We start from the raw sequence: 26,434 nt of genomic DNA, 5'->3' as shown, positions 1-26,434 counted from the left end.
GCTTGCATGAGCGACCCACTCGCAAGAGTGAGCCCTGCCAAGAGCCCTGCCCAGCCAATCTGCAGCCCAAAGAGACCCACCCCGTGACTCACAAAACAGTTGGTTATAACTGGAGCTCAGACTCTGAGGAAATCCTAGAAAGCTAAGTTGGGATTTGGTCCTAAGAAGTCACATAAGTAAAATGAAGGGGTTTACCCTTGTATCTAAAAGCAAAGGAAATGATTTCCAGGTTTTATGTAGGAGGAACACTATGACCAGATTTGGTGTTGGCATGATGGCTCTGCCTATCTCATGGATAATGGACTTGACAGGGTCAAGACCGAAGGCAGGGACACATGTTAGGTGGCTGCTGCAGAAATCCAGACTGATGGTGACCCAGCTTAGAGTAATGGCAATTAGATCAGGGAATGACAAGACGGGATTTGGGAAGGATGGAGAAGCCCACAGTGACTCCATCAGGCGTCTGGATCGAGAGTCTTTCATTTAGCATTTCCAAGCGTAAATGGGGAGCATATGACACAGGGAGGAGAACGGAGGTGCCCAGTGCCTCCAGAAGATGGGTGCTCACGGCCTCCCCCGGATTGGACGGGACTGAGTGAATGACCAAACGTTGCCCTCACCCCGCAACATGCACCGCACACTCCTCCCGCTAAGACCTCACACAGGCTCCAATCTGAGCATAAGTATCACTTCCTCTAGGGATCCCACCCTGCCCTCGCCCCAAGCCCCAGCAAGTCTGACACTCTCCACACCCCACACCGCACTGTCTCCCCACAGCATTTCTGCTTATCATGTGGCTGGTCTGTTCAGAGGGCGTTTTCTGTACCCAGGCATCGGGCCTTCCTGGGCCAGCTGTAACCTGTCTGGGGGCTGCTGGCATTACGGGTCTCCCAGGGCCAGATGGTGCCTCACCTCATGTGCCGGATGTGGGAGAGGATGAGGAGGAGCTGGGCCAGGCGCCGGTGCTGCTGCTGCTGAGTGAGACCCGCTTTGGCCATCAGGTGGATCAGAGTGTCCGTGATCTTATCCAAGACACGGTGGATATGGTCCTTCTCTTCCAGAGACTTCAGGGTGCTGGACAGAAACGTATACACTCCTGAAAATGTGCAGAGGAGAGAGAGTCTCAGCGAGGATGAGGTCTTGGAGGCTGGGGTCTGAGTGGCAGACTGAGCCAGTGCATGCCCTCGCTTCCTGAACAGCAATGAGAAAGCCGGGGACCTACTTGGTCCAGGCAACTCTGCAAAGTTCCCCATGAATATACACGTCTGTGACACTCACGAGGCCTCTGCCTGGAGGCCAACTTCCAGAACTTGTCATTAAGATTCTCAGGGAAGACACTGCCCACCTTGGGGGCTGAAATGGTGACCCCGTGCAACCCTAGGCCAACAGGTCTGATACCAAACTAACCCATTAACTGGACAACCAACCCACGAGAGAGGCATTATTGTTCCTTTTCACAGGAAAACCCAAAGGGCAGGGAGATGCATTAAGCTGTTCAGATCACTCCGCAGGACAAAGCGGGGCTGAGGAGGGAGCCCCACACCTTCACTCCACAACTGTGTGCTACAATGGAGACTAGGGAAGCAGGACACTCTGGGCCAGGTGCACAGAGAGAGAGAAAATGATCTGCTAAGTGACTGACAAGTAATTTCTCCAGGTAGGATTTAATTTGCTGTTACATTTCAGATCAGGTTTGGGGGTCTTTGTACTTTTCATCCTCAACTGAAAGGTTTACAGAACTGCCATTTTTTCCAAAGCCAGGCAGGTTTTTCCCCTCTTGCCTTTCTTCTGCTAATAGAGTCTACTCTCAGGCCACAGGGAGACTCAAACCCAAACTAGACAATAGGGCCACTCTATTCTCCTGGAATATTAGCCCAGAGCTTTTGTGGGGATGGTGTATGGAAAATAGGAGACAGAAATTCTTTCTTCTAGGTTGCTAGGTTGGGAGGGTGAGAGGTTGAGAATGTGGGACTCATGTTATCTGGAACAGGGTTCCATGCCCAGTTATCACATGGGGTTCTTGTCCGCAGAATGGAGCCGCTAGGCCACACCAAGCAGAGGTGCTCGTGTATAGGAGCTGGAAGGTGTTGGCTTGAGCCCCAAAGGCCTGCTTCCATGTTTTCCTTTTTCCATTTCACCTTGAGCATCTGCACTATGCTTTCTAGCACATGAGTCCATACATTCTCTTTTTGCTTAAGGTGGTGTGAGTTGGGTTTCTGTTACTTGCAACTGAATAATCCCAGCCATTCAACTAAGTTGTGTGCTACAGGACCGGAGGTAGGTGAGCGATGAAGAGGCGAGAAGGCCTGAGTGCAAGAGGAAGGAGAGAGGGAAATGTCTTATCTTGGGACCACTAGGATGCATGGTCTATAAATAAATACTCCAGAAAAAAGCTCCATCCTACCTAATCACACCCTCTTACAGGGAGCAGACCAGGTGGGATTTTTCTCCAGCGGATGCATGTTTAGCAACATGTTTTTGCTCTTATCTCTATCCAGCCTACTGGGCCTCCCATAAATATATTTCTTGTCCCCCACCTCTTTCCCCAATTGTCCTCACTGGTACCTTTAAGCTAAAGGCTCCCAAGTTTATCAGTCCGCAGGTGTGCACTGGTAGGTGCTGACGAATCAGCGGCGGGCAGCCTGGGAGGAGGGAAGGCATCCACACAGCAGAATTCATAGTGAGCAGTTGTCATGGCCCAGAATGGAAAGTGGCAAAAGTTTAAAACCAACGCCAACATCAGAAACGTCAGAGCTTGAACTGCAAACCGCTGAAGAGAACATGGTAGTTTTGGTACCCAGAGGCACTCTGCTCCAAAGCAAACAGAGCCCGGACTGAGTCAGCACAGGACAGGCGGTGGGAGAAGAGAGAAATTGCTGGATCACTTCATTTTAGGTTCCCTGTGGGCTGAAAGGAGTAGTGCCTTGGGGTGGGCCTGGAGGAACAGGTGGCGGGGAAGGTGTGCGCGGTGCCTGGGGTCAGGGCAGTGTCTGTGGAGCCGAATGGCGCTGCCTCTTTTCACGTCTGTGTCATCACACACACGCCAGCTTTGGGTCTCTGGAGGCCCTGCTCTGGCAGACTTTCCTGGGAAGCTGCCCAGGCCACAGAGCTGAGTAAATCCAACTTGGATGATGCATTTTCCACCGATTTCCTTTTTTGTTACCACCCAGGATGACAAATTTATTCACCAAAAGGCCGTTCTTGTTCAAAGAAACCACAGACTCGAGGCACAAACAGCTTCGAAGTCTCTGCCTGGGAAGGTAACGCTGCGTGCCCAAGTTTAGAGACCGAGGCGCTTGAATCTCAGCCATGCAGAGACCAGACTGGGGCTCTGAGCTGCCGCTGGGGTGGGACAATTTCTCTCAGGCTCCCCACTACCCCCCTCCCTGGCCACACCAATGCTGGTGCAGGCTAACCTACGGTGTGCACGCATGGGTCACCTCACAGGCACTGCAAGTCTCACTTTGTCTTTTCAACGTGCATGTTTTAACCAGCTGCTGCCTGTGGAAAAGCATTTTCTTAACACCGACTCTCAGGATGCAGGCCTTTCTCAGAACAAGACTGTTTTCCAGTCCTGTTTTGGCACCAATACAGCTTATCATCTCATCCTTGTCAGCAGATGCTTCCTAGCTGTGCAAAGACACTGAGAAATAAAAATACAGTCCTGTTGAAATGCCAATAATTGACAACAGCAGCGATCATCCATTTGGGCTTTTCTGGCAAAATGTGGGCTACGTTTGCTACCTATTGCCCCTTGGGGGCCATCTGAGAGGAACAACCGAGATCCAGATTCCCAGTATGCTTCAGGTGCTCTGGCAGGAGCAAAGGAAGGCTTCTGGTAATTTCCATATCCCAGGTGGTCTCTGCCACCCCTCACGGCTGTGCTGCTGTTCCCAGCAGCATGGAGCCAGAGATCAGACAGTGCAGGCCTTCAGAAATATTCCTGCAACAAGGCAAGGCTTTTGCAACTCTTGAGGCTGTTCCAAATCCCAAAGATGGAAAAAAACAATCTGTATGTCATTATCCAGGCCTGAAGTGTTGTTGGCAAATCCCAACTCCCAAGTATTCTGAATCTTGCAGCCAACACAGGGGAGATAAATGAAGAGTTGTTGCAGAAATCTGGTGAGAGAAAATGAATGGGACACCCCCATAGGCAGGCGACCTCGATTCAAACTCTCACTGCCCCAGCTCTCCTTGGACTTCCTCCTACTTTTTTGTCCCCCATCCACAGGAGTGCCCTCTTCACCCCTCACTTTTCCAGAAGAGACTCTTCTGGCAGCTGGAGCACCTCTGGCATGGACATGGTGGTGCACATATGAACTTGACCCTGACGGTGCCCAGACCCTGGACACCAGCATGCCCTGCCCTGGACCTGCAGAAGGGGGCGCCTCTGACTCTTCCTTCAGAAGAGGATGCTGACTCTTCCTTCAGAAGAGGAGTCCTTGCTGGCCTCCAGATGCTTGAGGACAAATTCTTCACGCAAGGCCACATTTTTTTTTTTCTTTTCTAAAAGGAAGAATGTGACAGTGGACCCTGGGTGAGTCCTTCAGTCTATGGCAGCTTCACCAAAAAATAAAAAGGAATGACTCAAAGGAGAACAAGTCCACAAGTCCACAGTGTGACTGTTTTGGGCCAGAAAGCTGCCACTCAGCAACATAAAAAGGAGCGCCCACTCCCCTCATTTTTAACTCCCACTTATAGATTTGGAGCTCCATCGGCAGATCAGTCTTTTGGGCTTCCTGTGTGTTTGTCCGGAAGTGCCTCTGAGGCCAGGATGAGCCTTGTTTTTTGCCTCCCGTGACAGAGGCCTCTCCTCCTCAGATGGCCGTGTGCCCTGTTAGGTGTCAGGCAGCTCGAGGTCGCTGAGGTCACTTCATGGAAGGTGCTACCAACTGCAGGACAGTCTCAAACCGGAAAGGACTTCTTCTTGAATGTTCTACTGAGTTAAATCCTCAAAATGATGGAGTAACTGATTTTCCTCCTGCAGTCTGTTCATGGAATGTGTCATATAAATTTTCCAAGTCTACATGTAGTTGAAATGCCATCGGGACAGGTATGCAGGGACCACCACAGCAACAACACTACTGAATGCAGATTTAGAAAAGATGTAAAACTTTTCTAGACAATTTTGGAACCAACTATTATAAAATAGAAGACATCAATGAAATATTGTTATTGCCGCCTACATGCTTTTTAATAATTTTGTGACATGATGAAAAATCTATTTTGTAAAAAATACGTATGAAAGTTATTTGGGGTTCATGTCTTTCTGCCTCACACTGACATTTTCTCAGAGGTTTCCCACACACTTTTGAATGGGCTTATGTATATTACTGTTTCTTTTTCCAACCCATCATCTCTTTTCCTTGCTGTCCAAAGAATATAGTCCCCGGGGACTTTTTAGGGGCTAGAGATTGAATATGTGCCTGCATACATGGGCTATTAAGATAGGATATATATTTCTATTTATTTTGGCCATTCTGCAATGGAATTACTTTGATGATGCACTTACAATAACACCTAGCTCATTTGGAAAATCCTCTTCTTTTTTTTTTTTTTGCTTTGAGAGGCACAAAGTCTTTGTTTTTTGTTTTTTTCTAAGCATGTTATCAATCAGTTAATTTATTTCTCTCTTCTTGTCCCATATAAATAGGTTTTGGTTAGTTTTCAGTTTGCTTATTCAGGTGTCCATCTCTGCCTCTACAATTTCACAGATCTATACATCTTGTGCGAAAGGCTTCTCATCATCTTATGTCCAAATCTTCACTATAAACACATGCAAGTATTTTACTACTTTATTATATCTTCAACTACAGCTAAACCTGGACATTTGCATTGAAATCTACAGCATTTTATCTTTAATTAATTTAATATTATTTCTTCTTTATATGACAAGCAATTTTGTTGATTTAAAAATGATGTGTGTATAGAGAAACAATTATCCGTTTCCTTTCAGAGAATCAGAGTGATATGCATGTTTTATTATACTGGCAATGTTTGCTCTCAGACTTGTAATTCCCACAGGTGACTGACTATGAAGCTCCTGGAGTTTCCCAAGATGCAGCAGCTGGAGCTCCGCTCCAATATCTAGACTGGAAGCTGAGAGTACATGTGTTTTTTTAAAAAAATCCCAATTTATGAGTCTGAGGCATAGCTAGGATTGAGAATCACACAGTCTTCTCATGTTGTAGCAATTAAAATATAAGTTTTTGAAAACATGAATGTATCTTCTGCAAAAAGCGCCTCTTTATAATGCTAACACTACTGAGAGAAGGTCTTCCCCTTGCCTTCCCTTGCCATGTCGTGCTCTTCACTACACTTTCTGGCTGGGGTGGTTAGAATGGAGATCACGCTTAGGAAGACCTTGGAAACCACCCGGTGGGGACAGCAGAGCCCTCCTTAGTCTGAGTTCCTGAATGACCCACGGCAGAGGGCTCTGACACTAACCTGTTCCTGTACCTGGCATCCTTAAGCAAACAAGAAGTAAGCCTCTATGTGCTTGAACCATAAGGCACTTTGGAGCCCATCTGCTGCAGCAATGCTCCTTCTCTAATGCGAGGTGAGAAGTATTTCATGACTTACTAACTAAAGAAGTGAATCCAGAACTGAAGAAGAAAGAGATAGATTCAGAGGGATGTTTATATAGCTTCTTTCATTGCCATTTTCCACACCTTAGATTGCACGATTTGCTGAGAAATTATTTCTCTTCCCTGGTGTTAGTGGGATCATATATTTCAATGGAAACATGATTTAGATTCTAGAATCACCTTGTCATCCCATCATGCTAACCATTCATTCCAGATATTAACCTAGCAACCAGTAAATTCAAAGCACTAAGTGCAGAATGTTATGACGTTTAGGTAGTTAGGATTCAAAGATGCAGCATAGCATTCAACAGCACAACTATTTCAAAGAGTTTGCACTAAGCCATGCAGAAACTGACTTCTCATTTCAAGAATCAAACAAAAAGAGTATTTGTCCAGAATCTACCGAAGTATGTTTATTTAGCTGAAAGGTAAAAGAACCTGTCCATCACCCAGTTTTGCAGTTACTAGCCTTTGGAAGATCACCCATTCATCCAAGTCCTCTTCTGTGTGGACTCAGAGTGAGAGAGGTCACAATGAAGACAAGCATTCTTGCCAGAACACAACTTGGGAACATGGTGGCCCCATTCACTTGGCATCACTGTGCAGCCACAAGTGCCTTCTTGGCACAGACAACCATGAACTCTTATGTTAAAGATTCAGTGACATTTATCAATTTAATCAAAAGTTTAGTGAAATCTAATAGACATTCTAGAAGATGACTACTTGGTATAACAATGGATTCAACTTGATTCAAAAGACAAATCCCTTAATGATCTCAGATGGTTATACTGATTCAACAGACTTGAGAAGAAATCTTAAATGTGTACTTTTCCAAAAAATAACTGAAGTGGCAGTCATGCAGCTCCCTTTTATACATGAAATCAGTTCTTAATTTTTGTAATAAACAGTATCATAAAAGCCTTACACCTTTTAGGGAAAAGCCATTATGGAGCTATACTTTGCTCAGGAGCCTTATTTTTGTTAGTTACATCTGTAACACATTAAGAGACAGCCAAGGTTCTTATTTCCCTATTCCCCAGGCAGTTACTATCTTTTTGAGGTCAAAAAGATGTTCAGATGAGACACGAATGGAAATGAGCAGCCCATCAATAGAATATTTTGTTCACAAGGTTCCACATGGAACTCCTAGTTCTAGGAAGTTGGCTTGCTCTCAGGAAGCCGGCTTGCTCTCAGGAAGCCTGAAGGTTTCATGATTTTTTCCCAGGAAAGGCAGGCCAAAAAATCCCAAATGAATTTGTTTCCCTGGATCTTACCATCTCTTGCCTAGTCTTGGAAGGACAATGGAACAACACCCCAGAGCAGGAAATGGCTCTCACATTTTGGGGCAGATTGTATTTTCTAAAAAGGACTACAACAATCTCTGTCATCCGTCATGCTTCTCAACAACATGACCAAGCCTCCCTTCTCGTGGAGATGTGCAGTCTAGACCTTGAGTCTGGGGGATCCATAACTTGCTTGTCATCAATAGAATGAGATGAAAATGATGCCACATGGCTGTCGGGACTGCCATACCCAGCTATGCAACAGCAGCTGGGGCACTTGTCTCTGGAGCGCTGGCTGCCTCCTCAGAGGTATCAGGCTGTGAAGAATCCCAGACTACACAGTGAGACCAGATATAAGCACTCCAGTTGACAGTTCCAGCTAATATCCCAGCCTACAGCTGTCATCCATTGGCAGGATGTGAATAAAGATATCTCAAGATGATTCAAATCCATGGCTATCAAACTACCCCTAGTTGATGAGTTTCACTATCTGAGTCCCTAGGCCACAGATATCATGGAGAAGGGTCAATCCACTTGCTCTGGCCCTATCCCAATATACAACCAATAGAATCTAAACTTTTTTTTAACCATTAAATTTTGGGATAATTTATTACACAGTAGCAGTGAGCAGAACACACCTGGATTTCCATACCAGACATCTAGGGAAGAAAATGACCAAGAACAAGCAGATTGGAGTCTAGACTCATGATCTAGAACATTGTGAGATGAAACATCATGTGAACATTTCCTTCTCCTCATTATGAATCCTGCCAATCCTATCAATGCTTCTGCCCAAACCTTGACCTTCACTCTTTTTGGTGCCATTGTAAGGATTGAGCTTATCCCATCTCATACTCCGCACAGTTTACCAACTTCATAGGAAGCCTTTACCCCAACACCTGCCCCACTGATTATCAGATTATATGGATCTTCTCATAACTGGCAACCAAAAATATCTGCACTCTAGTTTTATACCAGAAAATTAAACACAAATTCTCGGTTGTACAATCCTTATCACCCCTGGATGTAAGAAACAAACTTTGTAGAGATTTGCCTAGAGGAGAGTTTTTATTTTGAGCAACTAGTCTATTTTATTTCATTAAAGGCCTACAAACTCTAAAATGGAATGTGCTCTCTTTGCTTTGGCCAAGTAGAGGAAATTTAGTGCCAAATTTATGGCCTACTCCTCGGAAATGTACAGATGGACTTCTGTGTGCTAGGTCATCTGACTCCTGGATTTATTCTTTTCTTCACATTCTTTTCTCTTTTTACAGATTGTGTCAATTATGGGTTTAATCCCTTTGCAACACACAACATGTAGGAAGCCATTTCCAAGCTTTTGGCACTAGGGATTCCTCTAGTATAGGCAATATACTGAATAAGATGGTGAGAAAGACTTCTCTCCACCCTCTGCCAAATCAATAAACATATTTATAAAACACCATCAAACATTCATCTGACTTAGCCTCAAGTCCAGAAATAAATAGCATATTTTCTGAGAATATGTAATTTGCCAAAATGCACATGTTCGTCTTATCCTAAGTTGAACAGCAGTGCTTAAATGTGCTTTGATGTTCAGCTTTGGGCATGAATAAATGAAGGCCATGGTTTTTTTTTTGTTCTGGTTTGCTTATTTATTTCCAGAGTGACAAAGTTTCACATATATTTTCTCCTATTTTCCTTGAGAATTGACATGGCTGATATTTCTATGATTACTTTCCAAAAAATTAATTAATGTCAAAAATCACTTTTCAGTGAGATCAGAGGACATGTAGATGTTATCTATTTATTCTTTAGGTATAAGTTGTTGCTTCAAGTGAGTTCTACAGTGGATCGAAATTGTGTGGAAAAGTATTGCATGGCTGTGACAGCTTTATCTCATTTTTTCCTTAAAGAGAGAAAGGTTATAATTACTTTTCAAAAAGGAGATCCAGAACTTCAAAATTATGGATTTTAAAAGTGTTTTAGTTCATTTATTTCAGAAAATAACTTTGAGAATAAAATTCCCTCTAAAAGGTGAAGCTGGAGGCCTCCCTGGGGGTGCAAGAGGTTAAGCATAGCACTGTGAAGCTGTCCACAGCCTCTACAGTACGAGTTCGATCCCATCCCCATCTGGCCAGGGAGCTACCCACATGGCGCAGCAGATCTCTCTTCTCTTGTCTTGCCCGCTGCTCCCCTTAGCAGTGTATTTCAGTAGATCTGCCTGTCCTGTTCCCCACTCTGTCTCTGGTGAATCCTCTCACCACCACCACCCCCTGCACCCCTGGCCTGTGCCCCAGTTCTTATATGCATAAAAATAAATAAATCTTTTTTTTAAAAAAAGGTGAACCTATGTCACGAATCCTTCACATGTGAACTGGGTAAAAACTTCTTTTTATATTTATTTATTTATTTTTAAAGATTTACTTATTTATTTATATAAGCACTGGGTATAGTCAGAAGCATGGGAGGGTGAGTGAATTCACCAGAGCCAGAGCAGGGAACAGAACAGGCAGACTGATGAAGTACACTGCTGAGGGGAGCAGCAGGCATAGCAAGAGAGTTTTGCGCGCCATGTGGGACCCTCGCCGGTGGCCAGGGATTGAACCAGCGCTGCAGAGGCTGCGGGCAGCTTCACAGCTCAGCGCTCAACCGCTGTGCCACTGGGGAGGCCCTGAAAACTTCTTTTTAAAGCAAGAGGGGAACCAGAATCCACTTTCTCAGCCTCTCCTTCTATGTCTTGTGGTTCCATGTTTTGTGGCTTAGATGCTCTTTTTGGAATACAAGACATCAAAAGAAGAAAGCTCTCACCTCAAGAGAATGGGAAGACAAGCCAAAGACTAGAAGAAATATTTGCAAGAGACATAACTGATCAAGGCCTCAGGCAACATAGCCAATGAACCTCAAAATTCAACAATAAGAAAACGAAGAACACAATTTGAAAATGGACAAAAGACCTAAATAGACACCTCACAAAAAAGATACACATATGGCAAATAACCATCTGTCATTAGAGAATTTCAAATTAGAACTACAATGAGATATTACTGCACACTTAATAGAATGGCTAAAATCTAGGATACTGACAACACCAAATGCTGACAAGGACATAGAGAAACAAGAGCACTATTCCTTGCCAAGTATGAATGAGGACTACCATTTTCAAAGACAGTTCTTACAAAACTAAACATACTCTTTCTATATGACCCAACAATCTTTGGTATTTACCCAAATGAATTGAAAATGTCCACACAAAGACCTGTGCTGCTATTCACAATTGCCAAAACATGGAAGCAAACAAGATGTCCTACAACAGGTGAGTGGATACATAAACTATGGCAAAACAGACAAGGCAATATTACCCAGAGTTTAAAAGAAATGAGTTATTAAGCCATGAAAAGACATGGAAGAATCTTAAATGAATGTTACTAAGTTCAAGCAACATGAAAGGGCTAGACCCTGCATGATTCCAGCCAACATTCTAGAAAAGGCAAGATTAATGAGACAGTAAGACTAGGGACTAGGGAGTAAGGTGAGATGTAGAGGTAGAACACTAAGGACTTTCCAGACAGTGAAACCACTCTGTGTGATACCATCATGTCATTAGCCATTTGTCAAAACCGAGGGAATGTACAACGCCAAGAGTGAGCCCTCACATAACGCATGGACTTTAGGTGATGACTGGTGTGTGGATGAAGGGCCACCATCATGTTCCACTCTGGTGTGGGATTTTAATATATGGGAAGCTTTGTATTTGGGGAAAGGCGGGGGCAAGTGGGAAATCTCGGTACCTACCTTTCAACTTTGCTGTGAACCTAAATCTGCTCTAAAATAAATAAGCAAGGGCCTTCCAGGTGGTGCAGGGGTTAAAGACAGTGCTAGCAAGCTATCGCCAGTCACTGGCAGCACGAGTTCAATCCCTGGCTGGCCAGGGAGCTACCCACATGGCGCAGACCTTTCCTGCCTCACCCGCTGCTCCCCTCAGCAGTGTATGTCAGTAGCTACTCCTGCTCTGCTCCCCACTCTCTCTGGTGAATCATCTCACCACCACCCCCACACCTCTGGCTTACACCCCAGCTCCTGTATGCATAAATAAATAAATTTAAATAAATAAAATATATAAGCAAACATATAAATAAATGTTTTAATGTAACCCCCTCCCACTCCCTGCCAACATACTTCAGTTATTTTACATGGGAGAGAGAGCGGTTAAGGAAACAAAACAAGTAGATGGTAAGGCAGGAGGGATGGGGTGTCCGTCATGGAGCTTGGCTGGTCTTGCCCAGGATGCTCTGTGGGTAAATAAATGGCAGGGCTCAAACTAGCACTGGCCCAGGGCTCCTCACTCCTGGCCTAGGCCTGTAAAGCTGCTCCAAGTATTTCCTAACTTCAAGAATTGTGAGAAACTGAAAACGACAGCCAACAGATGCATCTCCAGAGATATTTGAGCAAATTAATAACTCTTGGAATGATTTGCAGGTGATGTAGCTTTTCAAAAGAGGGAATGAGATGGGGAACAGAAAGGAAGGGGAACAGAGCACACATTACCTCCTAAGAGCCCCCCGAACGAAAAACTTTCACCAAAATGCTAACCATGATTCTGTCTGTGTAGTGCAATCAGGATTACTGGGGACATTAGTTTTCGTGCTGGCTTTTCTGTACTTCTAAGTTCTTGGCCTTGGGTATTACTTTTGTAATTTATTAAGGGAAATGTTACTAAAATTCAGAATCAAGGTCCCTTTTCATTCCTATTATTTTCTGAATGTTGTCAACACCTGGGCTTATGAGAAGGAAGTTTAGTTAGTGAATGGATATTCCAAGGAATAAGGAGCTTGTTGCAGAGCTATTACTTATTACTATTTTCATAATACTTTCTATCATCCTCAGACAGTTCATATTTCTGATACTCTTGAAGCTTTGTCATTTTGCTAGGATAGGGAGCTAACAATTGTGTGGCTTAAGCTTCTGTGAATAATTTTCTTAGCTGGAAACACCTGTGGTATATCACCCATCACTGACTGTGTACCGAAGCACGAAAGAAGATGAGCCTTGAAGACTGACGGTCTGTCCTCCCCAGAGGCCTGTCAAGTGGGAGGTGCATGGAGCAGAGGGGCTCAGCTGCAGGCTGCTACGTTTGCCTCTGACTGAATGGGAAGAGTTTGCTCTCGCACGCTAAGAGCGTCATTTGGTATCACAGGAGAAAGGGCAGATGCGCCACCTTTCAAGATGAGTTGAATCTTAGACTCTGGGTTTAGTTCACTGCTGTTACTGATGCCAGTTGTAAAGAATCAACTGGTCCTGCCCATGTCCTCCTAACATTTAGGCTTAGCCAGCCCAGGAACCGACTGCAGTATGATGTGCAGCTGGCCACTGTCTGTGTCCAGAAGCAAAAATCTGGAGACTGGACTGGGTTTTCTTCTTGGGGCCTCATAGGGTTAGATAGGCCGCCCTGGCACCAGCAGCTCCCTGGTCACCAGAGACAGGCTGGAGCTGGAACAGCAGGGGAGTCACACAGCAACGGCTACTCCCAAGTTCATGTTGATTAGGAAAGGTCATGTCAATCACACAGAGCCCCAGAACTCAGTGCTAACAAAGCAGAGGGAGACCCAGGCTGTCCTTCCTTGGGGGAGGTTTCCAGAAGCGTACAGCCATTCCACCTCTTGGCTTTGGTTTTGTAAATTTTACCTTAAAAAAATCAATGGCAAAGCAACCAAAGATAGAAGGTGAGACATAAATGCCAACTCTTCATACACCCTGAGTGAGTGGCTGGAATAAGAACTGTTCACCATTATAGTGTGTATGCAAATTACAAAACTTAAAATCAACACAACTAGCACCTATGTAGATGACGAAATACAACAAAATTCTCTAAGACCATAATTTGTTTCAAAAGGGCTGAACTTGGGATCTTTATAATAGGATGCTTACACCATAGCCTGTGTAGAAATTCCTGACCGTGGGAGTTTCGCAGCAGGGGAAGCAGCTGGGCCAAAGTGAGCTCCAGGCTCTCTGACCTCCATCAGTCTGCACCCACCTCCACTTCCCTCCTCTACTTCAGGATAAGTTTGCATTGATGGGACAATGTGGTCAGTAAAACTCTCCAAAACAGAAGGCAACGTATATGTAAAACCTTAAAGATGTTTACACCCTTTCACTCAGTAAATCTACTTCTAAAAACACACGCAAAGTCATAATCAAAGGGGAGGCAGGGCTGAAGAGTATTCCAAGAATGCAGAAAGCATTATTTAGAATTATTAAAAAAGAAATCACTGGAGTGTTTAACAATATTAGATCTGTTAGAATAGGTGTTGTAATAACCTTGTGAGTGATCATGCAGTCATTTCAAATCTTATTTTAAAAGATAACACATGTGTACAATCCTAATCACAATGTATAAACATCAATTTGAACATGAATACCTACACACGCAGTAGGGAAAAAAGAATGAAATAGTGCCCAAGAGGAATTGAATGTCAGTGCAGGAGACATTGTTCTAAGCCAACCTGTGTTAACAGCTGGGCACTGCTGTGATCTCCATTTCATGGACAAGGAAACAGAAGAACAATTGGGTTTGAGTTAAGCCACTTGCCCAAAGTTCATACAACTAACAAGTAGCAGAAAGGGAATTTGGACTTGGAATTAGAGTCCCTTGCTCTTGTACTACAACAAGATACATCAAAATGGCCACATGGGGGCCTCCCTGGTGGTGCAAGGGGTTAAGCATAGCACTGGGAAGCTGTCTGCAGCGTCTGCAGCACGAGTTCCATCCCTGGCCAGGGAGCTACCCACATGGCACAGCAGACCTCTCCTGTCTTGCCCGCTGCTCCCCTCAGCAGCGTATTTCAGTAGATCTGCCTATTCTGATCCCCACTCTGTCTCTGGTGAATCCACTCACCTCCACCCCACACATCTCTGGCCTGTAACCCAATTCTTGTATGCGTAAATAAATAAATCTTTTAAAAAAATGGCCACATGGTTGGCTGCTCAAGTGGGTTTTATGTCCTTCTTTATACATTCTATAATCCTCAACTAACCAAATCACAGTTTTACTCTTTAAAAGACTAATTATCTCCCCATATTTCTGTTCTCTTCAGACCATGGGGTCGGCTGGAAGGAAGGGCCTCACTGGTCAACCACTGCATCATCACGTTGCATGTCTGCGGGTCCTGGGGCCGCAGAGGACGGCCATGGAGGAACCCATCTTATTCCCATCTTACAGATGAGGTGACTGAAGGCAGCTTTGCATTTCCAGCACTTAGCTCCATGCCTAGAAAGCAGAAAGTCCTCAAGAAGTGGTAGTTCAGCTAACAAGCAAGAGCTTATCAAGCCATGGCTCTCAGTTCAATGGTAATGGTCACCATTATGTGGCCATTTTGATGTATCTTGTAATACAAGAGCAAGAGATCTTATTCCAAGTCCAAATCTCTCTTTTTTTATATGGTAGAAAATAAAGGCAAACAAACTGATAGAAAATAAAAACTGAGAGAAAACAGAGTTGAGGTCACCTCAGCCAACCTGGACAAAAGCATGACAAGTATCAAAGGAGGCAGAAGCTCATGTGGGTTCAGTGACACCATGGAGAAAAGAAGGGGAGACGGAGCTTGCGGATGGAGCTTGTTTGTCCATCTCCCCCGACCCCCAGAAAGCAGGGAGGGGGCCAGGGGCTCAAGGGGCAAGGCTGGACTCAGAAGTTGGGCTTCCAAGCAAGGGTGGGGATGTTTGGTGTCGACGCAAGGCTGGACAAGAGAGTCTGAGGCCCCATCCCAGGCCTCACCAACGCAAACCTGTTCAGTTATGACTTTCAATTGCTTTGTGAGCATCTTGGAGGGCAAAGAAAATCCCATTGAAAATAATATTTCATGTACTTCTGCGCTTAAGAAATCAGTAGGATCAGGCCATTATTTTCCCAGGGTTTTCTTCAGTTCCAGGTGAAAACACTTTGAGACCCAAGTTCCGGTGCAGGACAGGGTGTAGGAAGAGGCGCCTGCATCTTCCCAAGCGTGGGTCCAATTGTAGTTCTAGCTGTCTAATTAGAGCAAGGAGATCTTGACATCAAAATTTTGGTAGGACATCAGAGCACTTAATATTTTCCCTTTTGAATAAAAGCAGACTATAATAATAATGGCGCTAGTAGCTGATGTTTTTAAATTATCTAGGGATATCACAGCAAATCTCTAGGGTTAACGAGACTGTTTAGAATCATTATTTTTATTTAAATAGTTGGGGGAACCAGACGAGAGGGTCCAGTGGCTTGATGAGCTGCCACTGTTAGCTTAGGGTAGAGGCAGGACTTCCCTGCTACCGTTCTCCTGTCTCTAGCTAAGTGCTACCCACCCTTGGGACTCAGCTAAAGCCTTGGTCCACATGGAAGTTCTCTATTGTGGTGTCCCTGCAAGCCCCTGGGGTGCCTGCATCACAGCCCTGCCCATGATGACAGAACAGTTCAGGGTCTGTGCCCCTGTCCCTTCCCAGGGTGTGAAAGACTCACCCTCGTCATTTCTGGGTCTCCAGTGCCTGGCACGGTCCTAGGCACCCAAGGTTGCTCCCTCACTGTTAGCAAAGTGACAGGTTTTATCACGCACTAGAGAAATGTTTTAATTTAGCTGAAGCTTCCAGCAACTGCACCATTAGTTTTCAAACTGGGCACCCCTACTCCTGAGAAGGATTCTTTTTTTGTTTAATATTTTTATTTTTATTTATTTATTTTTAATTATTATTTTATTTCATATATTTTTTCAGATGTTTAAATTGTCTTTCAGATTTCAAAATCATATGCATTGATCTCAGTGAGAGTCTAAGACATATCATTAAGATATTAACATCAGTTAGATCAGTGGTTCTCAATTCTGGTAAGATCTGAGTCATCGTGGGGAGCTTTAAACAAATACCGAGGGCCAGGTCCCACCCTGAACAAATTACATCACAATACCCAGAGATGGATGCCCATATGGGGTTTTTCCAGAGACCCTCAGATTACTGAAATTTGTGAGTATTGAGATGCACCAAGCTAGAGAATCCAAATAGTTTTGGACTGTTTCCTAAGAAACATGTTTCCCTCCAGTGCTTATGACTGCCTGAGCAGTTATACTTTAACTATCTTAGATAAATACAGACAGAGCAGACGCAAGCATAATACATACATGGTATGCTCTTGACAAAGGCTGCACCAGCAAAGGTTCTGCAGTCATTCTAAGTGCAGGTGAGTGGCAGTAGAACTGAGGAATCACAAGGCTGCTTGGGGGGCCAGCAGACCAGAGGTCTTGTCCCAGCAAGTGGTGAACAGCAACTCAATGTTGGCAAAAACATCAGTTTGCCCTTCAGTTTGTATTTAATCGGTGAATTGGTTTGGCTTTGTACTTATGAAAGTGTTATAACATATGCATTTTATACCTAATGGTCCATATGAAAAATAAATATGGTATTCACATGTCAACAAAGGTAAAACACAAAGAACATTTTAAATCAGCACTGGGGGAGTCTGTGGCATCCCTCTCCCTGTTTTAAAATGGGCAACCACTATGGAGAGCTGTGTGGAGATTTCTGGACCTACTAAACATAGAGCTTCCACAGGATCCAGCAATTCCACTCCTAGGTATTTACCCAAAGGACACAGAAACATCCATTCCAAAGAACACCTGCACCCCTATGTTTATAGCAGCACTGTTTACAATAGCTAAGCTTTGGAAACAGCCCAAATGCCCAAAAATAGATGACTGGATCAAGAAGATGTGGTCCATATACACCATGGAATATTACTCAGCAATCAAAAAAGATAAACACATGCCATTTGCAGCAACATGGATGGCGCTGGAAGGGATCATGCTCAGCGAAATAAGCCAAAAAGAAAAAGAAAAATACCGGATGGTCTCACTCATAGCAGGAATCTAGAAAACTTAAATAAGGGACCAGGAAAATGAATAACTATAAGAAAGTGAAAATCAAAATCAACAAACAACTATGAACCAGAGACACTCTATGGGGGGTGGGGGGCGGGAGGGGAGGGATTGGGGTCAAAATAAGGGGGTTGTGATTGTATGGGGAATATAAAAATAAAATTTATTATAAAAAAAAATAAAATGGGCAACAACATTACTCAGACTTATGAACCCTGCTTACATAATCTCTGGACCCTGCTGCAGGCAGCCAACCTGTTGTTGAATCAAGGCCCTGGGAGTTGGCCTCCCTCTGGCCAGTGCTCTTGGAAGCATAGAGCAAAAAGCAGCTGCTCCTTCCCTTGAGGCTGTGAGCATGAATGGAAGTTGCTCCTAAAATAGGGAATGTTGGGAGGATTTCTGTCTCCCAGCGGCGGCTGTCTTCTGCCCCAACCCAGGAGTTCGTGACATTAGAACTGCCAATCCTTCCCCCAATGACAGGCACTTGGTTGGTCCCCTCACTACATTAGAAGCTCTAAGGCTTCTCTGCAAGGGCCCAACCCACTCCATCTTACTGGGTTCTGGCCACGAGAAGGACATCTTTGTCGTAAGATGGCAGATTTTTAATTTCAGTGGCAGCAAAACCCTGCATCAGAATTCCCGGGCAAGAATTTACTATCTGCTAAGAAGAACATAGTGATTTCTTTCATAGAAGCAAGAGTCAGAATTGTTTGTATTTAGAGTGTGACTAAAGCAAACTACCGTGTGTGTGTGTGTGTGTGTGTGTGTGTATTAGATGCCAGGTACTAGGTGGTCATTATCTCAATAGTCACAATCTGTGAGACAGGTGTCATTATTTCTATACCAGGCTCAGGGAAGCAGCTTATCCAGGGGTGCCCAACACCTCCTAAGTGGCATAGTTGCTTCTCTTAAATGCTCGCTTTGTCTGATGAGAAAGTCCATACATGTCACACCAAGTTTTCAGGAAATTAACAGAGACCATGAGACTTATTTTGGGCCACGGTGGTAGAAGGAAAATGCTCCTAAAGTTGGCGTGACAGTCTACAGAGTCTGGTAAACCAGAGAGGAGACAAGGAACCACTTAATAACTATGAAGTGCCATTTATCTCAAAATAATGGCAAGAAGCAGGCTCCCTGGAGAGAAAGCTTGACGTGACAAAGAACTCAAGAGAGAACACAATCAAATCTTCACTGTGACAACAATGGGTATATCAGACAACGTGCCTACTTGTGATTTCCAAAGCCTGTTCCTGCCAGAAACCTTCAACTGTGGAGAATTAATGATCCTTAGTGTTTATAGTCAATATGTTTTTAAAATGTTCTCTCAGCCAAATAGAGGAACTCTGAATTATTGTCTTGTCTTATCTAAACTTAAAAATAGAAATGCTCCAAATAATTATCTAATCATTAATGGAGCGAGTGCAGAGAACTCACCTCCTGAGAGAAGAAATATTCTTTGTGATGAGAAGCTAATAAAATTAATCATGAAATAAATGCTTCCTGAACATTAAACAGGGGACAGAGGATCTGAGATCAGGGACCTGACAAGCCCTCCAGGGAGTCAGTTGGATAAAAATACTATCGAGTGGAAGTTGTACGACTTTTCAGAATTACTTGGGAATATAAAGAAGTGTGGCCATCAGGGGGTTCAGAAAGCAGTAAAAATTATTATTATTAAATTGAATTTGAAGACCAAACCAAACATTTATTAAAGGTTGTACATTTATACATATTAAGCTTTGACTTGTGAGTTTTCCTGAGCCTGAAAAACAATCAGTGAAAGTGTCATGTGACACTTGTGGGGGTTTATGAGACTCATACTTGGGATGGGGAGAATGTTCAAGCCCATCGTGATGTGGCAGCAGCTTGCCACAGTTTTTACTAGGGTCCACCAATATTAAATTTCAAATATAACCCTTGAGCTGCCATGGATTCTACTAAGGCATCTTTGGATTAACCACCCATGTGAAATTTCTCAAACTATTATAAATAACACAACAAAGTCTCAGGAGCATAATCACAGGTGCTAATGTTATTAATTTCCTTCAGTCTCGAATATTTCTTTAAGTCTCTTTGCTTTTTGACTGTGGAAGTCCCCTGTCCCACACCATCGCCATTCAGAGTCCTCTTGGATTCTGTTTTCCAGGAATAGTAGGAGACACCCAGGAGCTGTACTCAGCAGCAGATCTGCTTTTCCAAAACAAAGCTCCCTTTTTTGTAGCAAGAGGAGTGATTTCACTTCATTATGTTGATAAAAGGCACCCATTGACTCACCTCAAACCAGAGATTCCCATGAGTGAGGATGGCATCACTGAGCAAGGGCCTACTGTGTCCCAGAAACTCAATTAGACACTTACTAAACAATTTCCTCTTTATCTTACAATAACCCCCAAGATGGGTACTCCTCCTACCCGGTGATAGCTTGGTGTTATAGAGATCCTCCATGTAACGAAAAGGATGATGTGCTCCATCACAGCAGAGGCAGCGCAGGAAAAATGGGAACTTCCAGGTCACCCTGCTCATGGCAAGCAGAAAAAGCATCTGCTAAGCCTAACAATACCTGACAATTCTAGGGAAAATTCTACGAAGTGCAAAAGTAAAAGTATAATAGTTAATAGGGAAATTAGGACACACATACATTAAGCACCAATCTAGGTTAAAACTGAAAATAAAATGTGACATTTTTGGTATCATTGACACAGTGTTCATGTAAGAAACTTAACAAATGATACATTATTGATCAGATGAATGAAATTAGTCAAGCAACTGACCAAATGCTAGTTTGTCCGTACAAGAATTGTCTAGAGAAGGAAAGCTCATGTGGACTTGGGAGGGATTTGAACTGGGTGTGAAAGCAAGAGAAGTTATTAGAATTACCAATGAGAACTGAAGTCACACGAGGTAGAAAGAACCCTAACCCTATCCCATCCCCTAACCCTAAATTTAACTCCTAATCCTACACCCTAATCTTAATCCTCAACTTTAATCCTAACCCTTAATCTTAACCCTAACCATAACCTTAAGCCAGAAGCCTAACTAACCCCTAACCCTGTCAAAGGCCAGAGTCTCTTTCTCGGTCCCCTTATGTGACCCCAATCCTCTCTTCTCTCTCTGCTTCTCCCTCACAGCCTCTGCCCTGAGCTCCTCTCTCGTGTTCGCATTTGCCCTCATCTTGAACCCTCTTGAGCCAGCAGTTCTCAGAATGCCTTGAAGCTGGCATTGATTTTACTAAGGCATCTTTGGATTAACCAGGAATGTCTCTGTCCTTTGGTGGCGAGTGGAAAAACTGTTTGTTCTATGGATCATTTTAGGCTTTTGCAAGGACAGTCATAAATTATTCTTAAATGAGACAGATATCTCCTACTCACAAATAGCCGTGAAGAAAGCTTCCCATGGAAAAGCTGGCATTCAGAAAACCCCTTCAGGGTGTCCAGAAAGACATTCCTAGCAGGTTCTCACAACAACCTTTCAACTCCCCAAAGGCCTCTGCCCAACGGTCAGGGCCAAGTAAACAGTCCTCGCAGCACCCAGTGACAGGGACCCTCCACTACCCCCAAGGTTCCTCAGGACACTGACACTGAGGTCTTGCTTCCCAGGGATCAGTAAAGTATCTTCCACCTCAGGTTCCTTGAATGAGTTCCAGCTTGGCTTCTGTCAGAGACTCCTGGCATTGGAGTCACTTTGCAATTTGTTTCATGACAGGTGAAGAGTTGCCCCAGTTCAGAGCAATGAATCAGCAGATGTTTAGAAAAAGCCATACCTCCAGCAATGAGAAAGGACTGTTGACGGTGGCCACGCTTTTGCACTGCCTGCTGTTTGAATGTGGAGGCCCCTGCCACACCATGGGTGTTCAGTCTTGTCCGCTTGGATTCTCTTTTCCAGGAACAACAGGAGACACACAGGAGCTGTGCTCAGCAGCAGATCTGCTTGTCCATAGCAAAGCTCCCTTTTGTAGTGAGAAGAGGGATTTCACATTCTCAGTGGAGCAATGGTTTCTGTTTTGTTACTGTTCTCAAGCCACAACACGGCCCTTGACACCAATGATGAGCTGCCAGGCTGATCTCTCATGAAAAATACAAGTGCAAGCTCTGTGGGGACATAGCACCTTGTATGTCCCCAACTGCCCAACCCTTCAGGTGCAAAGAAGCTCACAGAAGATCCGGAGGTGGAGGCCAGGGAACAAGGGTCGAGGGGCATGTTGAGCCATCTTGAGCAGGAGTCCCTGGAAGAAAGGCCTCAGGCTTGTGCTGGAAAGTGCTTTTTGAGGTGCTGGCACCAGTCTTTAATAAGAAAAAATTCTCTTGTGAGGGTGGAAACTTTTTTCCTCTGGGATTTAAGAAGCCCGGGCCTAGGAATTCACTATTTGGATGGTAAAAATCTTGCTTATTAAAAATAACATTTCTCCTTTAAAAACACCCTGTCTAAGGACAGAACACGAACACAGGAAAAGGCTGGAGAGATCTGAAGGAACGATTTTTGGTTACCGAGATCAGAGCAGCTACCTGTGTTGACTCTACAACTCCGATAACTTCACTTCCTGCCCAGGTGTTATGTCCCGGGGAAAGTGGGGGATGACAGTCCCAGCCCTGGGAAGCCTGCTCTCCTGAGGTAACAGCCTGGCCGCACGCAAGGCGGCAGGTGCGCCAGCCTTCCACTGAAGGAGGGGCAGGTTCGGGGCCTGGCACCGGCAGCCGCGTGGCACCTGTCCCAGAACTCTCCTCCAATAAAGAGCCATTGTGGGATCTGGACCTTTCCATGTGCAGGACAAATGGCTAAAATGAAAAGCACAATGTGTGTGAGTGGAAACAGAAACTCGAACACAGTGGTAATCTCTGCCTCAGCACAGACCACACTATTTATTCAGGAAACTTCACGCTGTCATTCAGACCTTGCCGGGGGTCACAGTGCGGATTTCCATTGATCAGTTGATAAGTGAGAGTGATTGCTACGACCCCCATTCGGGGATAGGGCTTACCTGCATGGGGAAGAGCCGCGGAGAATTGCTTGGGGGAGGTGGGGAGGAATTGGCATCCACCAGGAAGAGACAGAACATCTGAGAAGAGGAGGAAGTACCCAGCCCTGTCCTGGGTGAGCCATGCAAGGCCCTGTTCAGCTCGTGGGAAACTTGAGACTGTAGGGAAAGGTGTGAGAAACTAAGTGGAACCCAGGTGTCGGGCTTCCCAATGGCTCTGCTTTCTATGGAGGGTGAGGCTGAAGCTGAGGTCAGGCAGGGGTGGACGTAGAGGACCCTGCAAAGGGGGCTGGTGGGGCAGCTGACACCCGGTCGTTGAGTTTCAGGCCCCGAGGACTGCAGATGAGTGTGTAGTTCCAAACGTGTAGGGGCTGGCGGGAGACAGGGTGCTAAGTCGGACTGAGCTACATTTTCCATCTGGGCGACCTGGAGTGACTCCGGGCAACAGCCAATCCCACTCCAAAAAGGAAAATTAAAAAAAACAAATGCTGCTCTAAGCTAAGCGTTCTCATATGACCAGGAAGGGACTGTAGAATTAGACACCATAGCCCAAAGGAAATCTGTTCTTTCAGCTCAGGCAATTCACTGCGTCCCATGTTCTTGCATTTTAGGACTAGGTTTTTCTACTTCTGAGCAAATCAGATCTTTCAGTGAATTAATTTTTATCAGAAGCATGTTCTGCCTGAAGAAGCTCTTTTCTTATCTAGGGATTAGAATTGGTCATAAGTCTTCAGGTACTTGATCTACTTACTCTCTGACTTCAAGACATTGGTCTCTATCTAAGTATCACTTTAATACAAACATCCCCAGTGCCTATGAAACAAAGCAACTTTTTCAACAAAAAGGCCATTGGATTCAGTTTCCCATTTTGGCTTGTCAGTCATCATATTTGCCCCGCACAGCTCCACCACCCCAAGCAGTCTGCAATACCTGGTCGTTTCAAATGTGTGTCATTGGTTTCTTTCAATGGGTGACTATGCCTTTGCAGTGCAAAGCTCACGTCTGACTGAAAATACAAACAAATGATTTGTTATCAGCTCACCTGAATTAAGCAGAATGATGGATTTGAGGCATACAAACTCTTCTCCTTGGAGATTCATCATACGAAACCGAGACGAGGTTGCCAGCAACATGTCAAAAATCTCCACCATGCCCTCTACACATTTCCCCTGGTTCCTATGAAAACAGAAAAAAATAAAAAAGAAGAAGAAGAAGAAGAGAGAAAAGCACTAAAGGAGGAAGGACAGAGAAGTTTCCACAGGACATGGAATGATTCACATTCATGAAAATCCATGGCTTCAAATCTGTAACCAAAAAAAATTCAGCCCATTCCCTACAGGGAGCACGAACATGCATTTGAATTCTAAGGCAAGTCAAAAAAAGATTTTCCATGAATAAAACATTTTCATTTCAAATTCTTAGGAGAGCTGTTCAACATATTACTGTAGGGTTCTTCAGTCGATGCATAATCAAAATGACTAGGTAAATGATTTTGTGTAATATTTATTGATCTGCTACTAAATTCTTGACTTTGTGAGGGTTATGGGCATGAAAACAGGGCCTCCACTGTCAAGAAGCTCATGGCCTTGAAGTAATACAGCCAGGCACAGAAACTGTGGTAGAAACTGTGGTAACTAAGACAGAATTTGTGCTGGACCATGACTGTTGCTGAGAATGACAGGTAAGGACTTGCCTGGCAGGCAGCATGAGTTGATTAAGAAATTTCAGACTTCATGGAAGGAAAGCGTGAAAGTGTCACTGTTCCCCCTGAACAGGGGAAGAGGAGGAGCAAGAAAAAAAATGGAAGCATGTACTAGAGGCGAGGAGACAGATGAGTCTGGGAAAGACGGTAAAGGACAGGAGATGAAGAATGTCTTACGTTGCTGTTAGAAGTTTGGGCTTTTTCCTTGCACAACAGAACCTTGGTGTCAAAGATTTCACACTGATAGTTGCAACTATTAAATAAGCGATCTCAAAGTTCATTGCATGTAATATTTTTTTAAGTATTAGTGTTTTTTCCCCCATAGGGTTGTTACAGAAGTTAAATGAGATAATGCACATGAAAGGAATTAATCCATTTTATTGTTGTTGTTCACAAGCTAGAGGTGGGTTATGGTATGTTTGAGGGGGTCAGAGAGAAATAAAAATGGTCTAATGCATAGTCTAGACATATACTTGTAAATTACAAAATCATTTCATTTCAAACATGTACACCAGAGACATTGTTCGCGCCTTTTTTTATTTCCTCTTATTAATGTATCTTGGAGTTCTTCCTCAACTATTCTTAACAATTGCACCGTTTTTCACTGAATGCTATTATTTCTTTAACCACTTCTTTGTCTGCTGCACCTCCCCCTGCAGTGACCTTTAGGGCTAACCGGCCCTAGGTCCGGCTGGGCAACCAGCGCGCAGGGGGAGAACAGCAAAACCCTACCTGCTGCACCTCTCCCCGCAGTGATCTTTAGGAATGGCTTTCGCCACGGTCCCTAGATCCGGCTGGTGCCCAGCGCGCGGGGAGAGAACAGCCTGAAGCAGCCTGAAGCAGAGGAAGTGCAGCGGAAGTTCCCTGAAAAGGCAGAAGCTTATCAATAGATAACGACCACCAAGAACCACTACAAGAATGCTAAAAATCCTATCCCGTCTTCCTAGAACTACAAACTTTAATCCCTTATCTGTCTTTCTAAACTTCCTCCTTTCTTCTATAATGGTCATTGCTTGTTATGTAGATCACCTCCCTGATAGTGATAGACTGAGCCAGCGAGCAAGCTAATTTCTTTGATATTCATTCCTGTGCTTTTAGAAAACATATATATACTAGTCACAAACTTAAAGAAAATTACACTCAGATTTTCACTCTTGAAGTGTGTCTGTTTGTCATTTCTTTCGCCGACTCCCTGACCACCCTGCACGCTTCTCTCAACCCTGAGGTGGCCTCATCGTCTACTGCTGTGCTGGTCCGCGGCAGGTGGCGCCCAAACGTGGGGCCCTGACATTTCATTTCATTTCATTGTGTCTTCCACCCAAAGAAGAGGTGAGTAACGGAGAGATCGTGTTGGGTAAGCTATCTCCTTTCTTGTGTGTGTGAGTGTGAATGTGATTCCCTTAAAATACCCTCTTTTAAACAGTCAGGGATAGGATCCTCACTGGAGCGTCCGGAGCTTCATGACAAATTTTATGTCTATAACACTCAACACATGTATAGAGAGAACTACTAAATAAATTCCTAGAAACAGAATTGCTAGATCAGAGGACTTACTTTTTTCTTAATTTTGATGACTTATGTAAATGTTGCTTCAAAGAACTTGTATACCATTATGCTATTGGGAGGAAAACATATTGATATAAGCTCTTCCTCTGGCTGCCTGCTTTTGTCCTTTGCACATAATTTTCTGTGGGATTATTCATCATTTTCACATTGATTCTTAAGAGTACTTTATATATTACAGTAATAAACACTTTATCTTATGTGCTTTCAATGCTCTTCTAATGGCTTGTCATGTTTTTCTTTTAATTTTGTTTTGAGATGGTTTCTGAAAAACATTCATTTATTACATAATCCAATTTTTCATTTATGGATTTAGAATAGTCTATTGGGCCTCCCCTGGTGGGCACCACGCTATGAAGCTCCCCGCAGCCTCTGCAGCGCCAGTTCAATCCTGGCTGGCCGGTGAGGGTCCCACATGGTGCGCAGATCTCTCCTGTGGTGCCCGCTGCTCCCCA

General features: G+C 44.2%; 1 protein-coding gene across 2 annotated transcripts in view; it reads right to left on the bottom strand.

The window, feature by feature from the left end:
- The window catches only part of ESR1 (estrogen receptor 1), a gene marked incomplete at its 3' end in the record, with an annotated part of 250,975 nt that overhangs the window by 4,366 nt on the left and 220,175 nt on the right, over nucleotides 1–26,434 (bottom strand). For both annotated transcript variants that reach the window (XM_084257024.1, XM_084257025.1), the window contains exons 6-7: nucleotides 23,757–23,890; nucleotides 913–1,096 (exon numbers count right to left, since the gene is read on the bottom strand). In XM_084257024.1, coding sequence (XP_084113150.1) covers nucleotides 913–1,096; nucleotides 23,757–23,890 — 318 coding nt within the window. The remainder of the gene's footprint in view (nucleotides 1–912; nucleotides 1,097–23,756; nucleotides 23,891–26,434) is intronic.

The sequence above is a fragment of the Talpa europaea genome (genome assembly GCF_964194135.1).
Source record: "Talpa europaea genome assembly, chromosome: 2".
Taxonomy (NCBI): domain Eukaryota; kingdom Metazoa; phylum Chordata; class Mammalia; order Eulipotyphla; family Talpidae; genus Talpa; species Talpa europaea.
The sequence above is the reverse complement of the archived record's forward strand: the minus strand, read 5'-3'. Positions and strand labels throughout refer to the sequence as shown.